Source organism: Bidens hawaiensis, unplaced genomic scaffold (genome assembly GCF_021521415.1).
Source record: "Bidens hawaiensis isolate Kalapana, Puna unplaced genomic scaffold, B.hawaiensis_p1.1 tig00002839_1, whole genome shotgun sequence".
NCBI classification, from domain to species: Eukaryota; Viridiplantae; Streptophyta; class Magnoliopsida; order Asterales; family Asteraceae; genus Bidens; species Bidens hawaiensis.
Window position 1 is genome coordinate 454,923 of NW_027491153.1, and position 26,297 is coordinate 481,219.

At 40.3% G+C, this 26,297-nt stretch overlaps 1 protein-coding gene across 1 annotated transcript; it reads right to left on the reverse strand.

The window, feature by feature from the left end:
• Positions 1-677: 677 nt before the first annotated feature.
• On the reverse strand, positions 678-26,068 carry LOC143621372 (pectin acetylesterase 8-like). Its single transcript, XM_077092811.1, has 12 exons — positions 25,894-26,068; positions 16,816-16,898; positions 16,286-16,415; positions 16,126-16,205; positions 3,500-3,586; positions 3,288-3,412; positions 2,784-2,844; positions 2,623-2,676; positions 2,469-2,546; positions 2,269-2,374; positions 2,003-2,148; positions 678-1,085 (listed from the first exon to the last, which is right to left on the reverse strand). Exons 1-10 carry the CDS (start codon positions 26,033-26,035, stop codon positions 2,270-2,272), a joined length of 945 nt encoding a protein of 314 aa, XP_076948926.1. The 5' UTR covers positions 26,036-26,068; the 3' UTR covers positions 678-1,085; positions 2,003-2,148; position 2,269.
• Between the last annotated feature and the right edge of the window lie 229 nt (positions 26,069-26,297).

Genomic DNA, 26,297 nt, shown 5'->3' on the forward strand with positions numbered 1-26,297 from the left:
CGCCCACATCTCTTTTACTTTTAACCTTGGGTCGTGTTCCTAGATAATGTTAACTTCAAATCTTTCCTCCATTCTTTCTTACTCTATCCTTGGTCACATAGATAATGTTAACTTCATAGTTTTAGTTAAATAATAAAAGAAAACCAACTAACCTAACATGTGTCGATATCTTTTAGACATTACAACTTTATCTTTTGGGTTCTATCTTTTGGCTGTTATAGCGAGTGCTGGTACCAAATAGTTATCGTAACAAACTAAACAAAAATGATACAACCCGAATTCATGCTACATCAACGCGCAGATTCAAGCCCACTAGTTTTAGTTTAATTGAGTTTTAGCGTTATACGTCCAAAGTATACACTTGTATCAGACTGTTCAACCTCATGCCCGACGGTTCAAGAGCGGTCGAAGCCCCCATAGCGGTTTTAAGTATGAGACTATTCTCACTTCTGGCATATTTATGCCAAGTGGTTCAAAGGGTCTTTTATATATTATCTTTTCTTCCACTCATTTTAACAATCTTACTTTTCTTGTTTATTTTAGCAAGGTAAAAATATTTCATATCTAGTTTATGTTGGTACAAGTTTACAACAAGCATTTCAAACCATATGCATCCTCCATTTTCTCGTGTCATAAAGGCCAAATTCTCGAACTCAAACATGACCATAAAGTGCATCTAGACCACACAAGAATCACATTTATTGATTATAATTATAAAGAACAAAGGACCACACCAACACCAGTACACGCCACACATAGGTGATCATTTATTTCATCAAGTTGTAAACTTTTCAAATAAGCCTTCCACCATATATGGCCGTTGAACCTTTCGATTTACTCAACCCGATTATCCCTAACGCCAGTACGAAACCCACCAGCATCAAAGAATAATGTGTACTGATACATATCTTATCTTGTTTATATATAAATTAACTTTCTGGTGGATGCTCTTTAGAATCAACAAAGAATGGCATCTTCTAGTCGAAAACACGGTTGTGGCATGTTTTATCACACGGGTATGGACAGTCTATCTTTTGAAACGAGCCCCGACCATAGTACCAGTCTCCAACGGCCTTAGAAATTGTCTAGCAAAAGTTCAACGTGTAACAATACATTAGATCCAAAAACAATAGTTTGAAAATGAAACACTTGGGTTATAATTATACTACGTATAGTCAGGGTTGTAAACGAACTAAGCCACTAGTCATCTACTCGAGATCGGTTCGCTAAAACTCAAGCCAAACTGAGCTTAAACGAGCCCTAACTTCATTTACCGAGCTCAACTTGGCTTGCGAGCCTAAATGAGCCTTTTAAGTTAAATAATAAACTAGCGAATTAAGATATTATGTGCGTGTGTGTGTTTAATTTAATTTTTTGTGTATAAATAAAATAATTAAACATTTGATAAATTTTAACAAGCCGAGGTTGTGCTCGAAAAATCTCTAATGAGTCAAGCTCGTGCTTTTGATATAGAGTTAAAAATGCACCAAGTTAGAGCTTGGTCAAGCTAAATCACGAATATTACCGGGGATCACCGGCATGATATTTAGCAACAGATTGCCGATGTATATTAGCGATTGATACCATGATAGTTTCACCTATGTATTAGCGACGTAATTGTCACCGATGAATTAGCAATGGATTGTAAGGTTACATTAATGGTTGGTGGTGAATCTTATTCGAAACCTTGTCCTCAAATTATAGACTTCCCACCAAAAAAAACCCGATCCAGACTTACACGTGTCAGTGTTCATTCGTAACCCAACTGTGACAGTATCCGTCGGTAACAATGACAGATTACTGACAATTTTTTTAATTACCTTTTTTCTACTTTTTTAAAAATTGTTGGTAGATTCTGCCAGTGACCCATCGGTGATACTCGTTTTTGTAGCAGTGATACGAGTTGAGTTTGAGCTTAGGCGAGCTCAATCTTAGCTCAGCTCATTTGCACCCCTACGCATAGTTTATGCAACTATGAATAAAATCAATAGTACACACGTACCGTGCCGCCCAAAAGTGGAGAATCAGCTCTCAACCATGTTTCTTGGATTCCAGTTTGGCAGTGGGAATAGCATGAGTTGATGAACAATCCTCGTGAAGGAGAATTACCAAATCCAGTTAGCGCGTGCAAGAACTCCTGCCTGAACCCTGCGAAATTTACCACAGACAGTTAATTAAGGAACATATATTGGACAAAAAAAATGTCTGGAGGTCACTCGACCCGTCCCATCTTGCGGGTTAAAGGTATCAAAAGAGACAGGAGTGAACCTTACAGGACATTTAGTTGAGCTGCTGAGCACTTTGTTATATCAAGTTTGCACTCGCGCCAAGTGCCTTTTCGATCAGCAACGCCTGGAGCCAATATGTTCTTCACCTGTAAGAATATATTATATTATAAATTGCAATTAAACCAAAGAAACGAGTTATATGAATATGATAATATCCGTTCATATTTAGGTTTGCCTAACCTGCCAAGAATCATAGGCTGCATTTATCAAGAAAATCGGTGTTTTAATATATTGCACCATATTCTGTGGGAAGAAGCACTGCAAAATCACAATAAATGTTATGTTTTGACAGAAAAAACAAACGGTTAAAGGACTTTTTGTTGATCGCTCTTACCAAACCAGGACTCATCTTCGCCAAGCAAGCCGGAGACAAAACTTTAGCCGATCCCTACATATTAATGGTTATAAAGTCGGTAACTAAGAAGATTTAATGATGAATGAACGATATAATGTAATTAAAGATTGGGAGCGAAAAACAAAGGGATTAGAATGTACATGTGTCCTAACAACATCTGCATAGAAGCCTTCAATGTGACTTGTTCCAAGAATCGTCTTTCTGTTTATGAACCAGTATTGTCAGCACGTTACATTAGAAACACCGGATAAAACAGGGCTGGAAAATCAGCCGTCATCTTGGGTTTATGGGTTTGTGGGACTTGTCTAAACGGCTAAGGTGAAGTTGGGTTGACCCGAAACACTTTTTGTCAAATATTTTCGAAAGTAAGTAGTGTGTCATATATAATTACAGGTATTACGTTTTGTCAGCATATAATAATTTAAGTTTTAAATAAAATAATTTAAAGGTCTTGTTCATTATATATACACGTTGGGTGAGTTTCTTACAATATATTTGACTCTTCTTTTAACCAAATTCTAAATTTTACACATTTGATCCATCAAAAATAAAAACATAACATAAAACAATCATTCATAACTACTTGGGTCGATACTGACACCCCAAGTTAAAACACAAAATAAACATTTGACATGAAAGCTTACCCGTTAATGAAAAAACCAGCATCCGCTAGGCATTTCACGTTAGTGGTTGCAGGTAAAAGTGATCTGAAATTATCACACTGCAATATAGAAGTGAGTCCACCAGCTGAACAGCCAGCAAGCATGGCCTACAATATAGAAGTTCACATTTTAATGTCAATATAAATATATGCAACTGTGGTATTAAATGATTTATATTGAACGTAAAGAATTACATTTTTCGCGTTCTTCATTCCTTTTGCTAATAAATCCTCAATAACAGCGCGAAAAATCCTTGCTCCTCTAAAATGGAGATTGGTTTTCTGTAAAAATGCATATGAAAGACAACATTCATGTTGGTGCAAGATGTCAGTAGTTCAGTGTCAAGTGTCTGTAATCGTGTTAGTTAGATTTATGTTTTGTATGTAAGCGAAGTTGCTAACAAGTTCGCTGATATGGGCGAACTTGTTAGACAAGCGAAGTTAGGGACAACTTCGCCTGAACATGCCAGGCGAAGTTGTCGTGTCTATATAAGCTGTTTAGGTTACGGCTTATTTAACAATTCCAGTTAACAAGTTATTCATTCAGTTTACGAGAGTCAGAGAGTCCTGTATTAGTGATCATCGTATCACGTGTTTACAGTTGAAATACAACGTGTGTTTGATTATCGTATCGTGTGTTAGCTCGTATCGTTTTCTATACTCGTAACGTCTTACGTAGGGATTCCGCACCTACGTAGAACGAGATATCTCGTGTAGATCCGGCTGGGAACCTACAATTGGTATCAGAGCTTTTGCTCGTGATTGTGGTTCGGGATTATCACGCGGGTGTAGAAATCGTTCCGTTCGACTATTCGCGTGACGAGTTTACTGAGTTTTTGTGTCCTACTCACCTCCTACAATCATAAACAACCCTTTACACCGTCACAAACCTCGCAAAATCCAGAAATCAAACCTACAAAAACCATCGTGTTCATCAGGCGAAGTTGCCGTCACTGTTAGTAGGGTTTCAGCGAAGATATAAGGTTAAGCGAAGTTATCCACAACTTCGCCTACCTTCTCAAGTTCGCTTATCTTAAGCGAAGTTACCCACAACTTCGCCTACCTCACAAGTTCGCTTACCTCAAGCGAAGTTATTCACAACTTCGCCAAATCAGGCGAATTTAAGAAAGACAGCGAAGTTCAGAATCAGCAAAGTTCAGACTTAAGCGAAGTTATCCACAACTTCGCCTACAGTACTGTTGAAAATAAAATTTTTATTTTTCGGGTTTCTTTGTGTTTCGTAAAAGATGATTTCAATAAACATTACGGAACTGGTGAAGATGGAAGTGGAAGCGGGTTCTGCTACTAAGGCCCCAAAGATGCTAAAAGGAACCGACTTCGTGGCGTGGAAGGATCGGTTTGAACAATATGTCAAATACCAAGACGCTAAGATGTGGGTCTGCATACAAGATGGCTACATTCCACCAACTGCTGAATATGAAGGTCGTGATCAGATTAAGAAATACAGCAAGATGGAAGAGGAAGAGAAGAAAATGTATGAAGCCGAAAGCAAAGCTCATGCAGCTATTACAATGGCTCTTCCACAAGAGATTCTGCACACCTTCAGAAAGTACAAAACTGCCAGAGAGCTTTGGGAAGCGCTTGAAAACCGTTTTGAGGGTAATGTGGGAATCTGTGCTTCAAAGATTAAACTACTTAAAACTCAGTTCTCGGTCTTCAAGTATCTGAAGAATGAATCACTTGATGATATCATCACTAGATATTATCATCTGATGACAGAACTCAGCAATTATTCAATTGCTTACAAAGAAGATGAAATTGTTGAAAAGCTTCTTGATGCTCTCCCACCGAAATGGGAGATGTACACTGTGTTGATGCGAGAAGACAAAGACTTTGCCGACTATGATTTGGAAACGGCAGTAAACAAGCTAAGAACGTTTGAACTAAATATGGTTCGAAAAGAGACACCTACTGATCAGGTTCAAGATCCAGGAATGTATGGTGCAAAGGTGAACTCAAGTTCAAGTTCTAAGTCTGATTCGTCTGCTTACTACTCAAAGGGAGAGTCGGGCGCTAACTCAACACATGACGGTCATGTATCTCTCAACATGAATGGTGATGTGTGCTTTGTAGCTGGTGGATCTAATGCTTCTAGCCCTCAAGCAACCAAGAGTAGTTTTTCCCCAGGTGTTTCAAACAACAACTACTCAAAGATGCCCATGAGTGTTAAATCTGCTGAACAGCAGTTTGCTCTCGACGCATCTTTCATTGCTTCGTATGAAAATTACATCAAGGGTAAAATTGTTGATCCAGCAACTTTGGATGAAGATTATGATCAGATCGATGCTGATGATCTGGAAGAGATGGATCTGCAGTGGCAGATGGCGATGATTGTGAGAAGGGTTAAGCGGTTTATGAAGAAGACTGGTAGGAAGTTTGTTGGTGAGAGACCAGGGTTTGACAAGTCGAAGGTTAGGTGTTACAACTGCCAACAGAATGGCCATTTTGCAAAGGAGTGCACAAATGAACGTGTAGAGCGCAGTCAAAACAGGTCTACACAACAGAGTGGGGGTGTCAATGATAATAGAGCCATGATATCCAGACAAAATGGAGAGTACAACTGGAATCTGCATGCTAAAGAATTGTTCGAACAGGCCAATTTGGCAAACATCGAGACTGCAGATAGTGAGAAAGTGACTGGCGAAAATGAAGCTTACATGGCAGAAGCTCAAAATGAAGCTAACATGGCAGATGTGAAAGACCAGCTCTCCGAGGTAAGTACCAAAATTCATTGTACTAAATGTGAAAATCTGTCTGAACAACTGAAAACTATAACTGATCAGTTTGTTAGTTTGGATGCTGAATTTAAAACGTTAAAAGAAGATCATCATTTCACTAAAGCTAGAGAAAACAGTTATAAAGTAAAAATAAAAGTTAGTGAAAAAGATATTAGAAGTCTTAAAGCAAATTTAGCTGAAAAAATACAAGTTATTGATCTTAGCTATGAAGTCTTAGAAGAGAAAACCAAACTAATAGCCGAAAGGGATAAACAGATTGCTGATCACCAGGTGAAAGTGGTGGAACTGAACAGGAAACTTGAAAAATTTAGAAATTCCTCCGCTATACTTGATCACCTCGTTAGTGATCAAGGTTCCCCAGTTAAAAGGGGAGGAATTGGCTATCATGAAGTTCCACCACCTTACAATCATAATTACACTTATGATCATAGTAATCAGAAATCTGTCGATGTTGATTTTGGTCAGACAGTTCCGGTTAAGGTTACTATTAAAGAACCAGAAGTTAGTAAAGGCGAAACAAGTAAACCTGTTTCGAGTGTGAAAATTTCAGTGCCTAGTCCTGTCTCATCCAACTCGGACAAGTCTTCCGAGTCGAGTGAGACAAAACAAGAGGCAGTGTTACCAAAAAGTGGGGAGAAACATAAAACAACTGAAAAGAAATCTCCACTAAACCCGTATGTCCCACCTTATGTGAGACAAACGGGTAGTAATACAGCCTCAACATCTAAAACAACTATGGAAAAGAAAGTTGAACACAGGAGTTGTTTCAGATGTAATCAATTAGGACACCTAATTGCTGATTGCCCTCTGAAGCAGAGATTCAGAGGTGTGAGGCCTTCAAAATCTGAGAAAAGAACTAACAGTAATCAATTTAATGGTCAAAATGAAAACCCATCAAAATTCAGAAATTGGTCTAATTCAGGTTTTCAAAGAAATAGATCTCAGTTTTTCACTGCTAACAACCAAACCATAAGTAATAATTCATTTAATTCACGATGGTTTGGATGGACTCATAGTCAATCTCCAAGAAGGTATCCGCTCAGGACTTACAGAAATTATTCTGATGCTAACTTTGGACAGCCAAGGTACGGGATGTATCGACCCAAGACCAAGAGGTCTTGGGTCCCCAGATTTTAACCCTCTGCTTTAATCGTGCAGGAACAGTTGAACAGGGCTGCAAACAATCTATGGGTTGTGGATAGCGGCTGTTCCCGGCACATGACGGGTAACACGAATTTGTTACACGAATGGAAACCTGTTCAAGGAGGAAGAGTGAGTTTCGCTGGAGAGAGCGGTGGGAGGATCACAGGAATTGGAACTGTGACGAATGGAAAGATTACTTTAGAGAAAGTAAACTTTGTTGAAGAACTGAGGCACAATCTGCTGAGTGTTTCGCAGATCTGTGACAAGGATTATACCGTGCATTTTACTAAGAATGAGGCGATCGTGTTGTATCCTGGTTTTAAGATACTAGAGGATTGGATAGTTATGAAGGCTCCAAGAGAGAATAATACGTATATCATGGACATGAGGTCGACTGAAATGGCCACAGAAGAATCGTGTCTTTTGTCAAAAGCGACTGAATCGGAGTCCGAATTATGGCATAGGAGAATGGGGCATATTCATCTTCGGAAGATGAACTACATTGTCAAGAATGGGTTGGTGTTAGGTGTTCCCTTGAAGAATTTCAACTTCGAAGACCAATGCTTATCATGCAAGAAGGGAAAGCAACACAAGAAATCCCATCACACCAAGAAGATTAATTCTATAGTCAGTACCCTAGACCTACTTCACATGGATCTCTTCGGTCCAGTGAATGTAAAAAGTCTAGGAGGAACATCTTACTGCTTGGTGATCACTGATGATTTCTCTCGATATTCTTGGGTATATTTCCTGAAGTCAAAGGATGAAACTGTTCAGATGGTAAAGAATTTGATTACCAAGGTTGAGAATATCATGGGAAAAAGGGTTAAGTACATCAGAAGTGACAATGGGACTGAGTTCAATAACTATGAGATGGAGATCTTCTGCTTACAGAAGGGGATTGAACACCAATACAGCGCTCCGTATACGCCGCAACAAAATGGAGTGGCTGAAAGGAAGAACAGAACTTTAATTGAAGGAGCCAGAACCATGCTGGCTGATTCGAAACTTCCTGTGGTGTTCTGGGCTGAAGCCGTTGCAACAGCCTGTTATATCCTTAATAGAGTGTTAACAGTTAAAAGATTAAATAAAACCTGTTATGAACTTATGCATGGAAGAAAGCCCAACTTGAGTGGTCTTGAACCATTCGGGTCCCCGTGTTCGATATTAAAGACCAATTCTAAATTTGGTGAAGTAGCCGACGAAGGAATCTTAGTCGGATACGTTGTTGGGACTCCCAACAGACGGGTCTTTAATACATCGACCAGCAAGGTTGAGGTGGTGTGTAACACTGATATCACAAGTTATAAATCACCAAAACCAAGCACGGGACCCGCCGCGGTTTTCGACTATGATAGACTTTTTAAATCTTTTAACATGCCTTATTTGGATTTTGCAGAAGTTGAGGAAAGAATTGCTACGAAGATGATATGCGATGAGGAAGACACTTTGGTGCAACGACCACAGTATGATGAATGTCAGCCTTCCTCGTCAAATGCTGTCAATACCCCTGCTGCCTCTACTGAAGAGGAATTCATCAATCCGTTTCACTCTCAACATCAATCACCCATTGATGAGCTATCTTCGAACTTGGAAGATAATCTGAATGTCAGTTCGGTTCCGACTACGAGAATTCACAAAAATCACCCTCTGGAAAATGTGATAGGTGATCTGTCCGATGGTGTACAAACAAGACAAAGCTTGAATGAGCACACCTGTGTTTACACAAGCATTAAAGAATCAGGCATAATCAACGAATGCTTGTACACCTGCTTTATCAGCCAGATTAAACCAAAGAACTATCAAATGGCTCTCAAGGACAGCTCGTGGGTCGAAGCCATGCAAGAAGAATTAGCCCAGTTTAAGAATATGGAGGTATGGAACTTGGTTGCAAAACCAAAGAATGTGCATGCGATTGGCACAAAATGGGTCTTCAAATGCAAGAGAGATGAGAAAGGGATTGTTATCAGGAACAAGGCGAGGCTGGTTGTTAAAGGCTTTAATCAGCAAGAGGGGATTGATTACAATGAGGTGTTTGCTCCTGTGGCAAGATTGGAAGCCATTCGGCTGTTTTTGGCATTTGCTGCTCATAAGGAGATGAAGGTTTTTCAGTTAGATGTGAAGAGTGCGTTCCTAAATGGTAAAGTCGATGAGGTTGTGTACGTTGAGCAACCTCCGGGTTTTCCTGACCCTGACTTTCCCGATCACGTGTACAAGCTAAGTAAAGCGCTGTATGGACTACATCAGGCACCTCGTGCCTGGTACTCAACGTTATCCGATTACTTGCTTGAGAATGAGTTTGAAAGAGGTAAGATTGATAGCACATTGTTCTTCAAGAGAAAAGGGAGCGACTTTCTACTTGTGCAAGTCTACGTGGACGACATTATCTTTGCTGCATCAAAGGTCGCCATGTGTCAGGAGTTTGAGGCCGTCATGAAGAAGAGATTTGAAATGAGTGCTATGGGTGAACTAACTTTCTTTTTAGGACTGCAGGTTGATCAGAAGAAAGATGGTATGTTCATTCATCAGACGAAGTATGTCCATGATGTTCTCAAACGTTTCAAGATGGAGGACAGTACTCCATACGATACTCCAGTCTGCGTCAACCACAAATTGGGTGCTGATTCAGACAACGATGCAGACGTGGACCCAACCCAATATCGGGCTATAATAGGTTCTTTAATGTACTTAACTGCATCTAGGCCTGATATAATGTTTGCTGTTTGTCTTTGTGCTCGGTTTCAGGCAAACCCAAAGGAATCTCACTTGAAGGGTGCGAAGAGAATATTGAGGTATCTCAAAGGCAAACCTAAGCTGGGGTTGTGGTACACAAGAGGAGGAGACTTGGATTTGGTCGCCTACACAGATTCTGATTATGGAGGGTGCAATCAGAGTCGGAAGTCAACGACAGGAGGATGTCAGTTTCTAGGTGGCAGATTAGTGTCGTGACAATGCAAGAAGCAGACCTCAGTCGCAATTTCAAGCTGTGAAGCAGAATACATGGCAGCATCCAACTGCTGCTCCCAAGCTCTTTGGATTCAACAACAGTTGCGCGATTATGGCCTGAATTTTACTCTTACTCCTATTTGCATTGATAACACTGCTGCTATCTCAGTAACTAACAATCCCTTTAAGCACAGTAAAACTAAACACATTGACATACGTCATCATTTTATACGGGATTGTGCTGAGAATAAACTGATTGAGCTCGAAAAGGTTGATACGCTAGATAATTTCGCTGACTTGTTTACAAAAGCGTTTGACAAAACTAGATTTCAAAACCTTGTTGAGCTGAATGGGATGATCAATCCCGAGTAACCATGCTTTATGTTTGTTTTAAAAAAAAACGTCACTATCGCTTAGAATTATGTCGGTTGCCTTAGTTTGAAGGACATATCTTCGGATTTGTTTGGTCCTCATTACTACTTGTAGAATATGAGGATAGCCATTAACCAGATAACTGAAAGTGACCGGGGCGGTTTATGATGTGTTTTTATTCTTTCGCTGAAAATTAGTCGATCATACTTAGTTAGAAGGACACATACATGTATGTGGTCGGTCCAGCTGATCCATTGGATCTTCAGGATAGCCGTTTACCTGAAAACTTCAATGTGATCGGGGCGATTGAAGTTAAAAATTTTTCCGGGAGATGAAATTATTTTTCAAGTCTACTACTTCGTAAGAAGTACCTTTGCTATGTTTAACAGAAAATTGATCCAACCTTGGAAAGTGATAGATATACTGATTATGTGTTCTTAACTAGTGAAGTTATTAGGCCTAAAAGACTTTAGAACAGTCATTGTATGTCATGGTAGCTTTTTATGGTGCGTAAAAGTAGAAGTGATACAAACTAAATCTACTCGATTTTACGTGGAACTTCTTAACAGTTGTGCATGTCTCCATATATATCTTTCCGAATGATAGGCAGAAAAGCGATTACCCAGTCATACACGAGCCCGTGAGTGTTCTGATTCCCGTGAAGATATCGTGTCAAGACACTGCAGTGATCCAGATTCGGGACTTGCAGTTGTTTACTACTTTGAAGTTTGTGAAAAAAAAAATTGTGAGTTATTGAGACATTCTAGAGTACTTACTAGTTAATCAAGATGCAACAAAGAGTACGGGAAGAAGAGACTAGAGATCGAAGAGTACTTACTATTTAATCAGACACTACGGGTCGAGGTCAACTCGGGGTGACTTGGGGAAAGCCAAATACGCTTTGAGAATAGATAGGAGGCATCATAATCTCTGAATTGTTGCCCACTTAAGTTTTGAGCTTAATTGAACCTAACCCATATCACAGAAACAATGAAAACCATTCTAAGTCATTTATCTGCTTACAATCTGTTTCTTTATGTCATAATACAGCTAAACACGGATCTGTGTGACAGTCACGTAATAAGTATGATTCCTGTTCGGATCTTTTCTAAAACATGGTAGTCCCTGTCGAGACTGAAATTTGATCCCGTGTACTTTAATTTTTCAAATTTTCGTTACTTTTGTAGTTGTATGATTTTATACCTGGTTACTTGGTCTTGATCGTATCATTTATCTCTTTAAAGGATGTTTTAAAACTTAATTGCAAATTGTTCAAAGTATGGGGTTTGTTTTGAAAAATTTTCATATCAGCGAAGTTGTCTATAACTTCTCCTGCAATAGGCGAAGTTATCCATAACTTCGCCGGAACATCTGTGACCCTATATAAAGAAGTTTTTAGGTCAAACCTGTTCATTATTTCAAAAACCTCAGCGAACTTATCCTCCGAAACCTAAGCGAACTTATCGTATTATCGATCTCAATCTTCTGTGTTCATTCTTTCTCTGTTCTAAGTCGATTAAAGGTGTGTAGGGTTTATAGTTTCATATACTCATTGTTTTTGAGGTTAATCATCAGTCGTTTCGACTCGATTATCGACCTCGTCTTTCGAACCTTAACACCTGATTTTCAAACTTACTTTCACGTGATAGTAAACATATTAATCGTCCAAATCGACTCAAAATCTTGTGTTAACTGGCCGAAATCTTCAAAATTGTCCAAATCGATTCGATTGAACAACCTTAACTGTCGCCATTTCATATTCGGCGAAGTTACAGTTTAGGCGAAGTTATCCGTAACTTCGCCTGAGGTTTAACTTCGCCTGATAATAGTTTTTTTTTAAACAGTTTATGAGGCGATGTTGTGGTTAGGCGAAGTTCTCATTAACTTCGCCTGGACCTTTTTACTTAACAGTTAACAGACGAAGTTCAAGTTGAAGCGAAGTTGTTTCCCAACTTCGCCCCACCTTTAACTTCGCCTGTACAGAATAGATCTCAACTTCGCTCATGGTAACAGGCGAACTTGTGATTTGCTTTGACGTTTATCTAACTTAGCCTGTTTGTTGCAAATATGGCTGCTGTAGCTGGAGCAGGTGGTGCAGGCGGTGGTGACGGAGGTGATAACCAAAGACAGTTCTTCCCGGGTCACAACATGTATATAACATTAGACCCGGAGGCGAGCGGAGTTGATGATTTCCGCAAAATCATCACGTTTCTGTTACGCTCGCGTATATTCCACGCGATCACTACAACACTGCCGATATCCTTGCCCAACATTGAGGATTTTTGGCAGACCGTGGAATATGACTGTAGAGTCGAGCCCCCGGTGATGCGCGCAACAGTTAACAATCAGATTGTTCAGTTCTCTTCTGAACAAATCCGGGCGGCTTTACGGTTTGGAAATGAGACAATGGATGACCCGACAGAGTTTGTGGCTCCTTTCCGTGATGGAGCGTTTTTGAGGATGGGATACTCTGGTCCCTTGGGGGATACACAGAGAAGGAAAGGGTTTTTGCTTGACCAGTGGCGCTTTCTCATGCATGTCATGATTGTATGCATGTCAGGGAGAAAGGCGGGCACTGATGGCATGGGCGCGACCATGCAGTCGGCGATGACTGCTCTGACTTACAACAAGCGATACAGCTTTAGTCAGATGGTCTTCTATGAAATTGATCGTCAGAGAAGGGCGATGGCGCGTGAGAGATTCATCATGTATCCAAGATTCCTACAAATGATCTTGAATCATGTTGCTCCAACGCTACCTCAGCGCCGTCCGATCAGATACGTTGAAAGTGTGAATAAACGGATCTTCGCCCAATGTAGATCTTCGAGTGCGAGGAGCAAACCTGAGCTCCGTCCTCGCCATACTCCACTGTTTGGGTACTTAATCAACCCAGGGTATGTGCCTGCTCGTGGGGACGAGTTTCGGGACCCGGCACCACAACAGGCAGGAGCACCTCAAGTTATACCTGCTGTACCTGTTGTGTCACCGGAGGAGAACGTGGACCTTGATGCTGAGTTTGGAGGTCAAGGATACTTTGATATGGAACGGGTGGACCCTGGAGAGTATGTGCAAGTCTCGGTTGAGAGGGTGTCGACTGTGAATGTTACTAGGACAGCTGCTACGGTGGCTGGTTCTGATTCTGATGATAAAGTGGCTGAGGCAAGAAGGATTATGGTAACTCGAGAAAGCCTACATGGGAAAAGAAAGAGAACAGATGATGACAGCGAGTCAGACTATGAGGAAGAGGTACAACAGTTAATACGCAGATCAAGAAGGGAACGGATAGGTGCAGGATCTGGAGCTGGTGAGAGCTCGAGGGTGGTACGTTTCACCCCACCCGCACTATCCGGTATGACAATGGTTCCCTCAACATTACAGGTTACAAGGCCAAGCGCTACGGATGTTCCCGTGGTGGCTACCTCATCTACAGTTGGCCTCCCACCCACTACTTTCCAACTATCGGCTCCTGAGATTGTTTCGTTGCCGCCTCCAACTCTTACTCCAACGGAGGTCGTGGCACGCTTTATTGAGTCGACTGTTGTGGCCACTGCAGGGTTATCGGTGACGATACCACCTGCGGTTACGTCTATTTCTACTTCTGAGGTCCCGGTGACATCGGAAATCCCTCCTCAGTACACTCAAGATATATCACATATGAGGTTCGATTTCGATGCAACCTTATCAGACTCTGAACGAATAGCAACACTTGAACGGGTCGTGGCAGAACAATCAAGGATAAATCTTATCCAGACCCAGGCTATTCAACGCCTAGTTGCAGAGAATCAGATGCAGTCGTCCCTGCTGGTAGACAATGGAAAAATCATAGATGCTCTGAAGGAGTTCTTGGCATCTCAGGGGGAGACGAGCTGTAAAGGCGATGAGTTGAGGACCAAGAGACGAAATGATAGAGACGATGATCCCAATGCGTCGAAAGATGCAGGTGGTGAGTTGCCAAGAACTGATCAAGCTCTTGGAACTTCCACAACTCAGGGGGAGTCGACAACTGCAGCTGGTGATGATGATGTGGTGGTAGTGGACGTAGAGGAGATGGATGATGAGTTGGTTGGTGATGATGATGTACTACCGAGTGACGAGATAGAGAAGATTGGTGAAGAGATAGTTATTAATAATGAGATTGAAGAGGGAGAGATAGTAGAAGAGAATGTGGAGCATGAGATACCAGAAGTGGATAAGGCAGATATGGGTCAACAGATTGGAAGTGATGAGACGGAATGGGAAGAGCAGCCTAGATGGAAAGAAGGCTACGCTCAGTGGTTCGTCAAAACGAAGAAACCGGCGGTCCCTACTATGTTTAAGAAGACTTACAACATTAGAGGCTATGCTGAATCGAGAAAAGGGATTATTTGCTGGATATACGATGAGCAGTTGAGGCTCTTTGTTATTAAGAGGTATGATGGTGTTCAGTACTTCAAAAGACTTTTAAGATCGTTGAATACACTGCCAGAATGTGAAGTGAAAGACTTAGCCAGATTGGGATTGATAAACCGAAGTGATGATAATATGCCTAGAGTTATTGGGAAGATTGTTTGGAAGGAAAGTATAAAAGAGAAGAAGTTTGAGCTGTTGAAACCACAAAAGGGAAAACTTATCGAAGACAAAGATCGTGGATTGAGAGCAGATGGTAAACCTTGGATGATTATGAAGTATAAGCCGATCCGGTGCCTTAAAGAAGTGCCGATGAAACAGATGCCCAAGGATGTGCTCAAAGATCTAAAGTGGTGGTATGTTGATTGTGAAACAGCTGAAGCAGTGATGGAAGACGAAGATGAACAAGAGCTGCTAAGAGTTTATGATCCGATGCATCTAGTGAACTTGTCGCAAGCTGATCTGCAGGTGCTGAATGAGAAGAAAATCTTTTATATTCCTGCTTGGAAAGACGAAGCGAAGAAATATCAAAGAATTGTATCAGTTTGTGTACGCGAAGGAGTTCATGCTTGATGATGAAGATGCAAGGCGTTGAAGATTACAAGACACGTGTTTGAAGCTAAAGAGTTGAAGCTACTGCCAAGGGGGAGTCTGTTGGTGCAAGATGTCAGTAGTTCAGTGTCAAGTGTCTGTAATCGTGTTAGTTAGATTTATGTTTTGTATGTAAGCGAAGTTTCTAACAAGTTCGCTGATATGGGCGAACTTGTTAGACAAGCGAAGTTAGGGACAACTTCGCCTGAACATGCCAGGCGAAGTTGTCGTGTCTATATAAGCTGTTTAGGTTACGGCTTATTTAACAATTCCAGTTAACAAGTTATTCATTCAGTTTACGAGAGTCAGAGAGTCCTGTATTAGTGATCATCGTATCACGTGTTTACGGTTGAAATACAACGTGTGTTTGGTTATCGTATCGTGTGTTAGCTCGTATCGTTTTCTATACTCGTAACGTCTTACGTAGGGATTCCGCACCTACGTAGAACGAGATATCTCGTGTAGATCCGGCTGGGAACCTACAATTCATATAAGGAAGAGGTGGCAAAATGGGCCGGTCAGCGGGTCAGGTCAATACAATTAACTTTTTAGCACGGCCCGGATTAGCCCAACACACACACTTTTTTTCCTCCTTTTTGGTTGTATATAATATTAATGACTTACGGGATCAACAGCTTCCACATCACCGGTAAAAGAGGATCCATCACAATACCGAACCTTGATTCTATTCCAATCATAAAAATCTAAAAAACAAAGTAGAAGGCATTGGACAACAAACTTGTCACGTTTTTAATTATTAAACAAGATAAAGTTGTATCTATACCAAGATTATATTTTGGCTTGTTATGAAACATCCCCGAGAAGGTCTCGGTTGTCAACATTCTCTTGGAGGAACCCAAACGGGTATCTTTACGCTCAAGGCAAGTCGTGGCATTGTTGCACCAACCTCCTCCCTAATTTTATATAAACAAAATAGGTGTCAAAAGTAAAAATATTTCACCAAAAATATTTATAATCTTGAATATTTTTACAAATAAAATAGCATATTATGGCAAAAAGAAACGTGGTTTCAATCAATATCTATTTTAGGTAAAGTACTTTCTAACAAAAACTTTTGTGTCTATTACCTTAAATGGAGACTTAGATTAGTTTCCATTACATGAAGTTTTCTCTAACTATAAATAAAACAATCATCCTTACTATTGATTTTAGTCATATCATCAAAAAAAAAACATATTTCTTCGGTACCCATGAACCGGAAATTTCACGAACCCCATCAATACCATGCTAACTAATGAGATCAGGTAACAACGAGCATAATGAAGTCATAATAACCGGCAATCAAGAACCAACCTCGAAGAAAACCAACCAATTGTTAACTCCTGCACCAAATCCTTTGTCAAAATGATATGCAGGTGCACTTCCATCCAAACAAACTGTAAATGATCATGAACCTTGGTCAACAGCATGTCTGTTGGTGCATAGTGTCAGTAGTTCATAGTCTAGTGTCTGTAATCGAGTCTGTAATGTTAATTGTGTTTTGTTTATGTTTAAGCGAAGTTACTGACAAGTTCGCTTATCAGGCGAACTTGTTAGTCAAACGAAGTTAGCAACAACTTCGCCTGAACATATCAGGCGAAGTTGTCGTGTATATATACCTAGGTTACGGCTTAGGTTAAAAGGTTAATCTAGTTCTTCCGTTTGTAAATTGTAAGTCGTCAGACGTGTATTCAAGAGTTCTCTGTAATCAGTGATATTACATCACGTGTTTCGGTTATAATATAACGTGTGTTCGTTTATTCGTATCGTGTGTTTTATCGATTAGTTTTCTACGCTCGTAACGACCTACGCAGGGATTCCGCACCTACGTAGATCGAGATCTCGTGTAGATCCATCCAGGGAATCTACAATTGGTATCAGAGCGATTGCTCGATTGTGTGGTTCGGGATATTCACGCGGGTGTAGAAATCGTCCCGTTTCGACTATTCGCGGGACGTGTTTTCTGTGTTTTTGTGTCATTCTTACCTCCTACCATCGTATTCAACCCTTTACACCGTCAAAAACCTCGAAAAACCCAGAAATCAGATCTGCAGAAACTTCGTGTTCATCAGGCGAAGTTGCCGTCACTGTTCGTAGGGTTTCGGCGAAGATATAAGGTTAAGCGAAGTTATCCACAACTTCGCCTACCTTCTCAAGTTCGCCTAACTCAAGCGAAGTTCTCTACAACTTCGCCTACCTCCTAAGTTCGCTTACCTCAAGCGAAGTTAAGAATCAGCGAAGTTCTTCAGCGAAGTTAAGACTTAAGCGAAGTTATCCGTAACTTCGCCTACAGTACTTTTCAGAAGAAATTTTTTTTTGTTTTTCGGGTTTCTTAGTTTTTGAGAAAGATGTCGTCAATTAACATCTCAGAGTTAGTTAAGATGGAAGTAGAAGCAGGGTCAGCTACTAAGGCCCCAAAGTTGCTTAAATGAACCGACTTCGTTGCTTGGAAGGATCGGTTCGAACAATATGTCAAGTACCAGGATGCGAAAATGTGGGTATGCATCCAGGATGGTTATATTCCACCAACTATGGAGTACGAAGGTCGTGATCAGATCAAGAAGTACAGCAAAATGGAAGATGAAGAAAAGAAAATGTATGAGGCCGAGAGCAAGGCTCATGCTGCTATCACTATGGCTCTTCCACAAGAGATCCTTCATACTTTTAGAAAGTACAAGACAGCAAGAGAGATTTGGGAAGCTCTTGAGAACCGGTTTGAAGGAAATGTGGGAATCCGTGCTTCGAAGATCAAATTGCTCAAAACTCAATTCTCGGTCTTCAAGTATCTGAAAAACGAATCACTTGATGATATCATCACCAGATATTATCATCTGATGACTGAACTCAGCAACTATTCAATTGCATACAAAGAAGATGAGATTGTTGAGAAGCTTCTTGTTCTCTCCAACCAAAATGAGATATATACACGGTGCTGATGAGGGAAGACAAAGACTTTCCTGAATATGATCTGGAAACGGCAGTCAACAAGCTCCGAACCTTTGAGCTTAACATGGTTAGAAAGGAGACACCTACGGATCAGGTTCAAGATCCAGGTATGTATGGTGCTAAAGTCAACTCTAGTTCAGGTTCGAAGACTGAATCAGCTGCCTACTACTCGAAGGGAGAGTCGGGCGCCAACTCATCACATGAGGGGCATGTGTCAGTCAACACGAATGGTGATGTTTGCTTTGTAGCAGGTGGATCTAGTGCATCTAAACCGCAAGCAAGCAAGAGTAGTTGCTCTCCAAGTATTCCTAGCAACAACTACTCTAAGATGCCTATGAGTGTCAAATCTGCTGAAGAGCAGTTTGCTCTCTATGCTTCTTTTATTGCTTCCTATGAGAACTACATTCAGGGGAAGATTGTTGATCCAGCTATGTTGGATGAAGACTATGACCAGATTGATGCTGATGATCTGGAAGAAATGGATCTACAATGGCAGATGGCTATGATCGTGAGAAGAGTGAAACGGTTTATGAAAAAGACCGGAAGAAAGTTTGTCGGTGGAAGGCCAGGGTTTGACAAGACGAAGGTAAGATGCTACAACTGTCAGCAAAACGGCCACTTTACTAAGGAGTGCAGAAATGAGCGTGTAGAACGTGGTCAAGGCAAGTCTACACAGCATAATGGGGGTAGCAAAGATTATAGTGCCATGATTTCCAGAGAAGATGGTGAATATAACTGGAACCTGCATTCTGAAGAAATCTTTGAACAGGCAAATTTGGCGAATGTTGAAAATGAAGAAAGTAAGAAAGCTACTGTAGAAGAAAAAGCTTTCATGGCTGATGTTAAAGACCAGCTCTCCGAGGTATGTTCTAAACCTACTTGTTCTAAATGTGAAAACTTGTCTGAGCAATTAGCAACTATAACTGATCAGTATGTTAGTTTGGATGCTGAGTTTAAAACTCTAAAAGAAGATCATCATTTTACAAAAGCAAGAGAAAATAGCTATAAAGTTAAAATAAAAGCTTGTGAAAAAGATATTAAAAGTCTAAAAGCAAAACTTGCTGAAAAAATTCAAGTGATTGATCTAAGCTATGAAGTTTTGGAAGAAAAAACCAAACTAATAGCTGAAAGAGAAAAACAGATTGCTGATCACCAGGTGAAAGTGGTGGAACTGAATAGAAAACTTGAGCAGTTCAGAAATTCCTCTGCTATTCTTGATCACCTTGTTAGTGATCAAGGTTCCTCAGTTAAGAGGGGAGGAATTGGTTATCATGAGGTTCCACCACCTTATAATCACAATTACACTTTTAATCCTAGTAATCAGAAATCTGTTGACTTTGAGGTTGTTCAGAGAGTTCCAATTAAGGTAACTAGTAAAGAACCAGATGTTAGTAGAGGCGAAACAAGTCCGCCTGTGTCAAGTGTTAAAATTTCTGTTCCGAGTCCGGTCTCATCAGATTCGGATAAGTCATTCGAGTCGGGTAAGACAAAGGAGGAGGTTGTATTACCAAATAGTGGAGAGAAAGATAAAACAACTAAAAAGAGTTCTCCGCTAAACCCGTATGTCCCACCATATGTGAGACGAACGGGCGGTAGTACAGCCTCGACATCCAAAACAACTGTTGAAAAGAAAGTTGAGCATAGGTGTTGTTTTAGGTGTAATCAATTAGGGCACCTAGTTGCAGATTGCCCTCTGAAGCAGCGATTCAGAGGTGTGAGGCATACCAAAACTGAGACTAAGCCTAATGGTAATTATAATACTGGTAAAAGTGAAAACCATTCAAAATTCAGAAATCAGACTAATTCAGGTTTTCAAAGAAACCAATCTCAGTTTCACACTGCTGATAATCAAACAGTAAGTTATAATTCTTTCAATTCACAAAGGTTTGGAAGGCCTCACAATCAATCTACAAGGAGGTATACTAATAGGACTTACAGGAATTATACAGAGACTAACTTTGGAAAGCCAAAGTTCGGGATGTATAGGACCCAAGACCAATTGGTCTTGGGTCCCTAGATTCTAATCTTTTGCTTTAATCGTGCAGGAACAGTTGAACAGGGCTGCCAATAATCTTTGGGTTGTGGATAGCGGCTGTTCCCGGCACATGACGGGTAACAAAATCTTGTTACACGATTTGAAACCTGTTCAAGGAGGGAGAGTGAGCTTTGCTGGAGAAAGTGGAGGCAAGATTACAGGAATGGGAACGGTGTCTAATGGAAAGATGACTCTAGAGAAAGTAAACTTTGTCGAAGAATTGAAGCACAATCTGCTGAGTGTGTCGCAGATCTGTGATAAGGAGTACACCGTACATTTTACAAAGAATGAGGCGATTGTGTTGCATCCTGGTTTTCAGATACCAGAGGAGTGGATTGTGATGAAGGCTCCACGTGAGAGGAATACGTATATTATGGATATGAGGTCGACTGAAATGGCCACGGAAGAATCATGCCTTATGACAAAAGCGAGCGAATCGGAGTCCGAATTGTGGCATAGGAGAATGGGGCACATTCATCTTCGGAAGATGAACCACATTGTCAAGAATGGACTTGTGCTGGGCGTTCCCTTGAAAAGTTTCAACTTTGAAGACAAATGTCTAGCGTGCAAGAAGGGAAAGCAGCACAAGAAATCCCATCACACCAAGAAAGTCAATTCAATTGCCAGCACCCTAGAATTGCTTCACATGGATCTCTTCGGTCCCGTGAATGCAAAAAGTCTAGGAGGTACTTCATACTGCTTGGTGATCACTGATGATTACTCACGATATTCGTGGGTATATTTCCTGAAATCAAAAGATGAAATGACTCAGATGGTGAAGAATTTGATCACCAAGGTCGAGAATGTTATGGGAAAAAGGGTAAAATTCATCAGGAGTGACAATGGAACGGAGTTCAAGAATTATGAAATGGAGATCTTCTGCCTTCAGAAAGGGATTGAGCACCAGTACAGCGCTCCGTATACTCCGCAACAGAATGGAGTGGCTGAGAGGAAGAATAGAAAGTTAATTGAAGGAGCCAGAACTATGCTGGCTGATTCGAAGCTTCCTGTGGTGTTCTGGGCTGAAGCTGTTGCTACAGCCTGTTATATCCTGAATAGAGTCTTGACTGTTAAAAGACTTAATAAAACGTGTTATGAGCTTATGCATGGGAGGAAGCCCAACTTGAGTGGTCTTGAACCATTCGGGTCCCCTTGTTCGATTTTAAAGACAAATTCTAAATTTGGTGAAGTAGCCGATGAAGGAATCTTAGTAGGTTATGTTGTTGGGACTCTCAACAGACGTGTCTTTAATACATCGACCGGCAAGGTTGAGGTGGTGTGTAACACCGATATCACAAGTTACAAACCGCCAAAACCAAGCAACGGACCTGCTGAGTTTTTCGACTATGTTAGACTTTTTAAGTCTTTTAACATACCTTATTTGGATAGTGCATAAGTAGAAGAAAGAGTTGCTGTGTGAAGAGGATCTTGCGATATCTCAAAGGCAAACCTAAGCTGGGGTTGTGGTACGCGAAGGGAGGAGACTTGGAGTTGGTAGCTTACACAGATTCTGATTATGGAGGGTGCAATCAGAGTCGGAAGTCAACTACTGGAGGATGTCAGTTTCTAGGAGGCAGATTAGTGTCCTGGCAATGCAAGAAGCAGACATCAGTCGCCATTTCAACATGTGAGGCAGAATACATGGCAGCATCCAACTGCAGCTCCCAGGTTCTGTGGATTCAACAACAGTTACGCGACTATGGTCTGAATTTCTCACTTACTTCAATTTGTATTGATAACACTGCTGCGATCTTAGTAACTAATAATCCCGTAAAGCACAGTAAAACTAAACATATTGACATACGTCATCATTTTATACGGGATTGTGCTGAGAAGAAACTGATTGTGCTTGAAAAGGTGGATACGCTTGATAATTTCGCTGATTTATATACTAAAGCGTTTGACAAATCAAGATTTCAAAACCTTGTTGAGTTGAATGGGATGATCAATCCCGAGTAACCATGCTTTTTGTGCATATATAAAAAAAAATGTCATTATCGCTTAAAATTATGTCGGTTACCTCAGTTTGAAGGACATATCCTCGGATATGTTTGGTCCTCATTTTCTACTTGTAGAGTTTGAGGGTTGCCATTAACCAGATGACTGAATGTGACCGGGGCGGTTTATGATGTGTTTTTATTCTTTCGCTGAAAATTAGTCGTTCATACTTAGTTAGAAGGACACATACTTGTATGTGGTCGGTCCAGCGGATCCATTGGATCCTCAGGATAACCGTTTTCCTGAAGACTTTGAACTGATCGGGGCGATTGAAGTCAAAATTTTTTTTTGGGAAATGAAATTATTTTTCAAGTCTACTACTTCGTAAGAAGTTCGTTTGCTATGTTTAACAGAAAATTGATCCAACCTTGGAAAATGATAGATATACTGATTCTGTGTGCTTAACTAGTGAAGTTATTAGGCTTAAAAGGCTTTAGAACAGTCATTGTATGTCGTGGTAGCTTTTTATGGTGCGTAAAAGTAGAAGTGATACTAACTAAATCTACTCGATTTTATGTGGAAACTTCTTAAGAGTTCTGCATGTCTTCATATATATCTTTCCGAATGATAGGCAGAAAAGCGATTACCCAGTCATACACGAGCCTGTTAGTGTTCTGATTCCCGTGAAGAAAGCGTGTCAAGAGACTGTAGTGATCCAGATTCGGGACTTGCAGTTGTTCTCTATGTGTTTGATAAAAAAAAAATTTATAAGTCATTGTGACATTCTTTAACTCGAAATGTCAATTATGATGTAAGAAAGGGAACGGGAAGCAGATGAAGAGTACTTACAAACTTAATCAGACACTATGGGTTGAAGTCAATTCGGGGTGACTTGGGGAAAGCCAAATACGCCTTGAGAATAGATAGGAGGCATCATAATCTCTGAGTTGTTGCCCACTTAATTTTTGAGCTTAATTGAAATTAACTCGTATCACAGAAACGATGAAAACCATCTTAAGTTATTTACCTGCCTACAACCTGTTTCTTTATGTCATAATACAGCTAAACACGGATCTATGTGACAGTCACGTAGTTAGTATGATTCCTGTTCGGATCTTTTCTAAAACATGGTAGTCCCTGTCTAGACTGAAATTTGATCCCTTGTACTTTAATTTTTAAAAGTTTTTCCTATTTATGTAATTGTTGATTTTATACTTGGTTACTTAGTCTTGATCGTGTCATGTAACTCTTTAAGGAAGTTTTAAAACTTAATTGCAAATTGTTCAAATTATAGGGGTTGATTTTGTAAAATTTGATATATCGGCGAACTTGTGAATAACTTCGCCCTAGGCGAAGTTATCCACAACTTCGCCTGTATAACTCCGCTCCTATATAAAGGAATTTTTAAGGTCAAACAGTTTATTATTTTCTGATTTCAGCGAACTTATCCTCTCGATTAACCACGGCGAACTTATCGATAAAATTTTCGAATCCTTCTTTTTTTTTTTCTTTCTCAGTTTCGATTATCGATTCACGGTATGTGGTGTCGGTACTTCGTGTTATCTGTTCATTCTTGTTTATCTTATCCAGACCCAGGGATTCCGCACTAGAGCGGGTCGTGGCAGCGCAATCTAGGATAAATCTTATCCAGACCCAGGCTATTCAGCGCCTAGTAGCAGAAAATCAACTACAGTCGTCCCTCCTGGTTGAACATGGAAAAATTATAGATGCTATGAAGGAGTTCTTGGCATCTCAGGGGGAGACGAGCTGTAAAGGCGACGAGCTCAGGACAAAGAAGAAGAATGACAGAGACGATGATCCCAATGCATCGAAAGGTGCATGTGGTGAGTTGCCAAGAACTACTCAAGCTCTTGGGACAACCACAGCTCAGGGGGAGTCTGCAGGTGCAGCTGGCGGTTCTGGTGGTGATGAGGTGGTGATGGTAGATGACGAGGAGATGGGAGATGATGTGATCGATGCCTTGAAGGAGTTGGATGATGATATGTTAGATGTTGATGATGTGTGTGATGATGATGTGCTGCCATTAGAAGAAATTGAGAAGATTGGTGCACAGATAGTGATAGAAGATGATGTTGAAGAAGGTGAAATTGTAGAGGAGAATGTTGAACACGAGCTTCCAACCGTTGAGAAGTCGAATGTATGTGAAGATACAGTAGTTGATGATACAGAATGGGAGGAGCAGCCTAGATGGAAGGAAGGCTATGCTCATTGGTTTATCAAAACGAAGAAGCCAGTGGTACCTACAATGTTCAAGAAAAGTTATAATATTAAAGGGTACGCTGAGTCAAAGAAAGGCATTATCTGTTGGTTATATGATGAACAGCTAAACGTGTTCGTGGTGAAAAGATATGATGGGATCCAATACTTTAAGAGGACGTTGAGATCTCTAAATACCTTACCTGAGTGTGAGGTAAAGGATTTGGCCAGACTGGGGTTGATTAATAGAAGTGATGATAATATGGCCAGAGTTATTGGGAAGATAGTATGGAAAGAAAGTATTAAAGAGAAAAAGTTTGAGTTGTTAAAACCACAGAAAGGGAAATTAGTTGAAGATACTGAAAGAGGAATGAGAGCAGATGGCAAACCTTGGATGGTGATGAAATATAAGCCGATTCGGTGTTTGAAAGAGGTTCCAATGAAGACTATGCCTCAAGATGTGCTGAAAGATCTGAAATGGTGGTATGTGGATTGCCAGACTGCTGAAGCCGTGATGGAAGACGAAGACGAACAAGAAGTGCTAAGAGTGTATGATCCGATGCATCTTGTTAATTTATCTAAAGCTGATCTGCAGGTGTTAAACGAGAAGAAGATATTCTATATTCCTGCTTGGAAAGACGAAGCGAGGAAATATCAGCGAGTAGTCACAGTCTGTGTAAGAGAGGGAGTGCATGCATGAAGATTACAAGACAAGTGCTTAAAGATAAAGATATGAAGCTACTGCCAAGGGGGAGTCTGTTGGTGCATAGTGTCAGTAGTTCATAGTCTAGTGTCTGTAATCGAGTCTGTAATGTTAATTGTGTTTTGTTTATGTTTAAGCGAAGTTACTGACAAGTTCGCTTATCAGGCGAACTTGTTAGTCAAGCGAAGTTAGCAACAACTTCGCCTGAACATATCAGGCGAAGTTGTCGTGTATATATACCTAGGTTACGGCTTAGGTTAAAAGGTTAATCTAGTTCGTTCAGTTCGTAAATTGTAAGTCGTCAGACTTGTATTCAAGAGTTCTCTGTAATCAGTGATATTACATCACGTGTTTCGGTTATAATATAACGTGTGTTCGTTTATTCGTATCGTGTGTTTTATCGATTAGTTTTCTACGCTCGTAACGACCTACGCAGGGATTCCGCACCTACGTAGATCGAGATATCTCGTGTAGATCCATCCAGGGAACCTACAATGTCAAACAGTAACATACACACACATATATAGATAGATAAGATATGCAGCTAGTGTACCAGCTCCTTTAGCAACAGCACTATTTAGAAAAGTGAGTCCAACATCATAAGCTTCAGTGGCCAACAAGCTTAATAATCCCACCAAAATAATTAGGCATATATTTCTACTTCCTTCCCTTATGGTATCCTTCTGAAATTGCATAAAAGATATTTCAAAATACAATATTTAATAGAAAATATAAAAAATAACTAGACCACATCCTCATCTTAAGATGCTTTTCCAGCCTAGCAAGTCACTTTCCAGAATTGGCATAAATCTCTTAACTAGCAGTGTTGACTTTTGTGGCCAACAATAGTCAATTTCTAAACTCAATAGTTAAAAAATTAGTTAATTCTTTACTATTAAGGATGATACTAAAATATAAAGAATATAAGTTAAAAGTTTATGTCTGGATTAATATTTA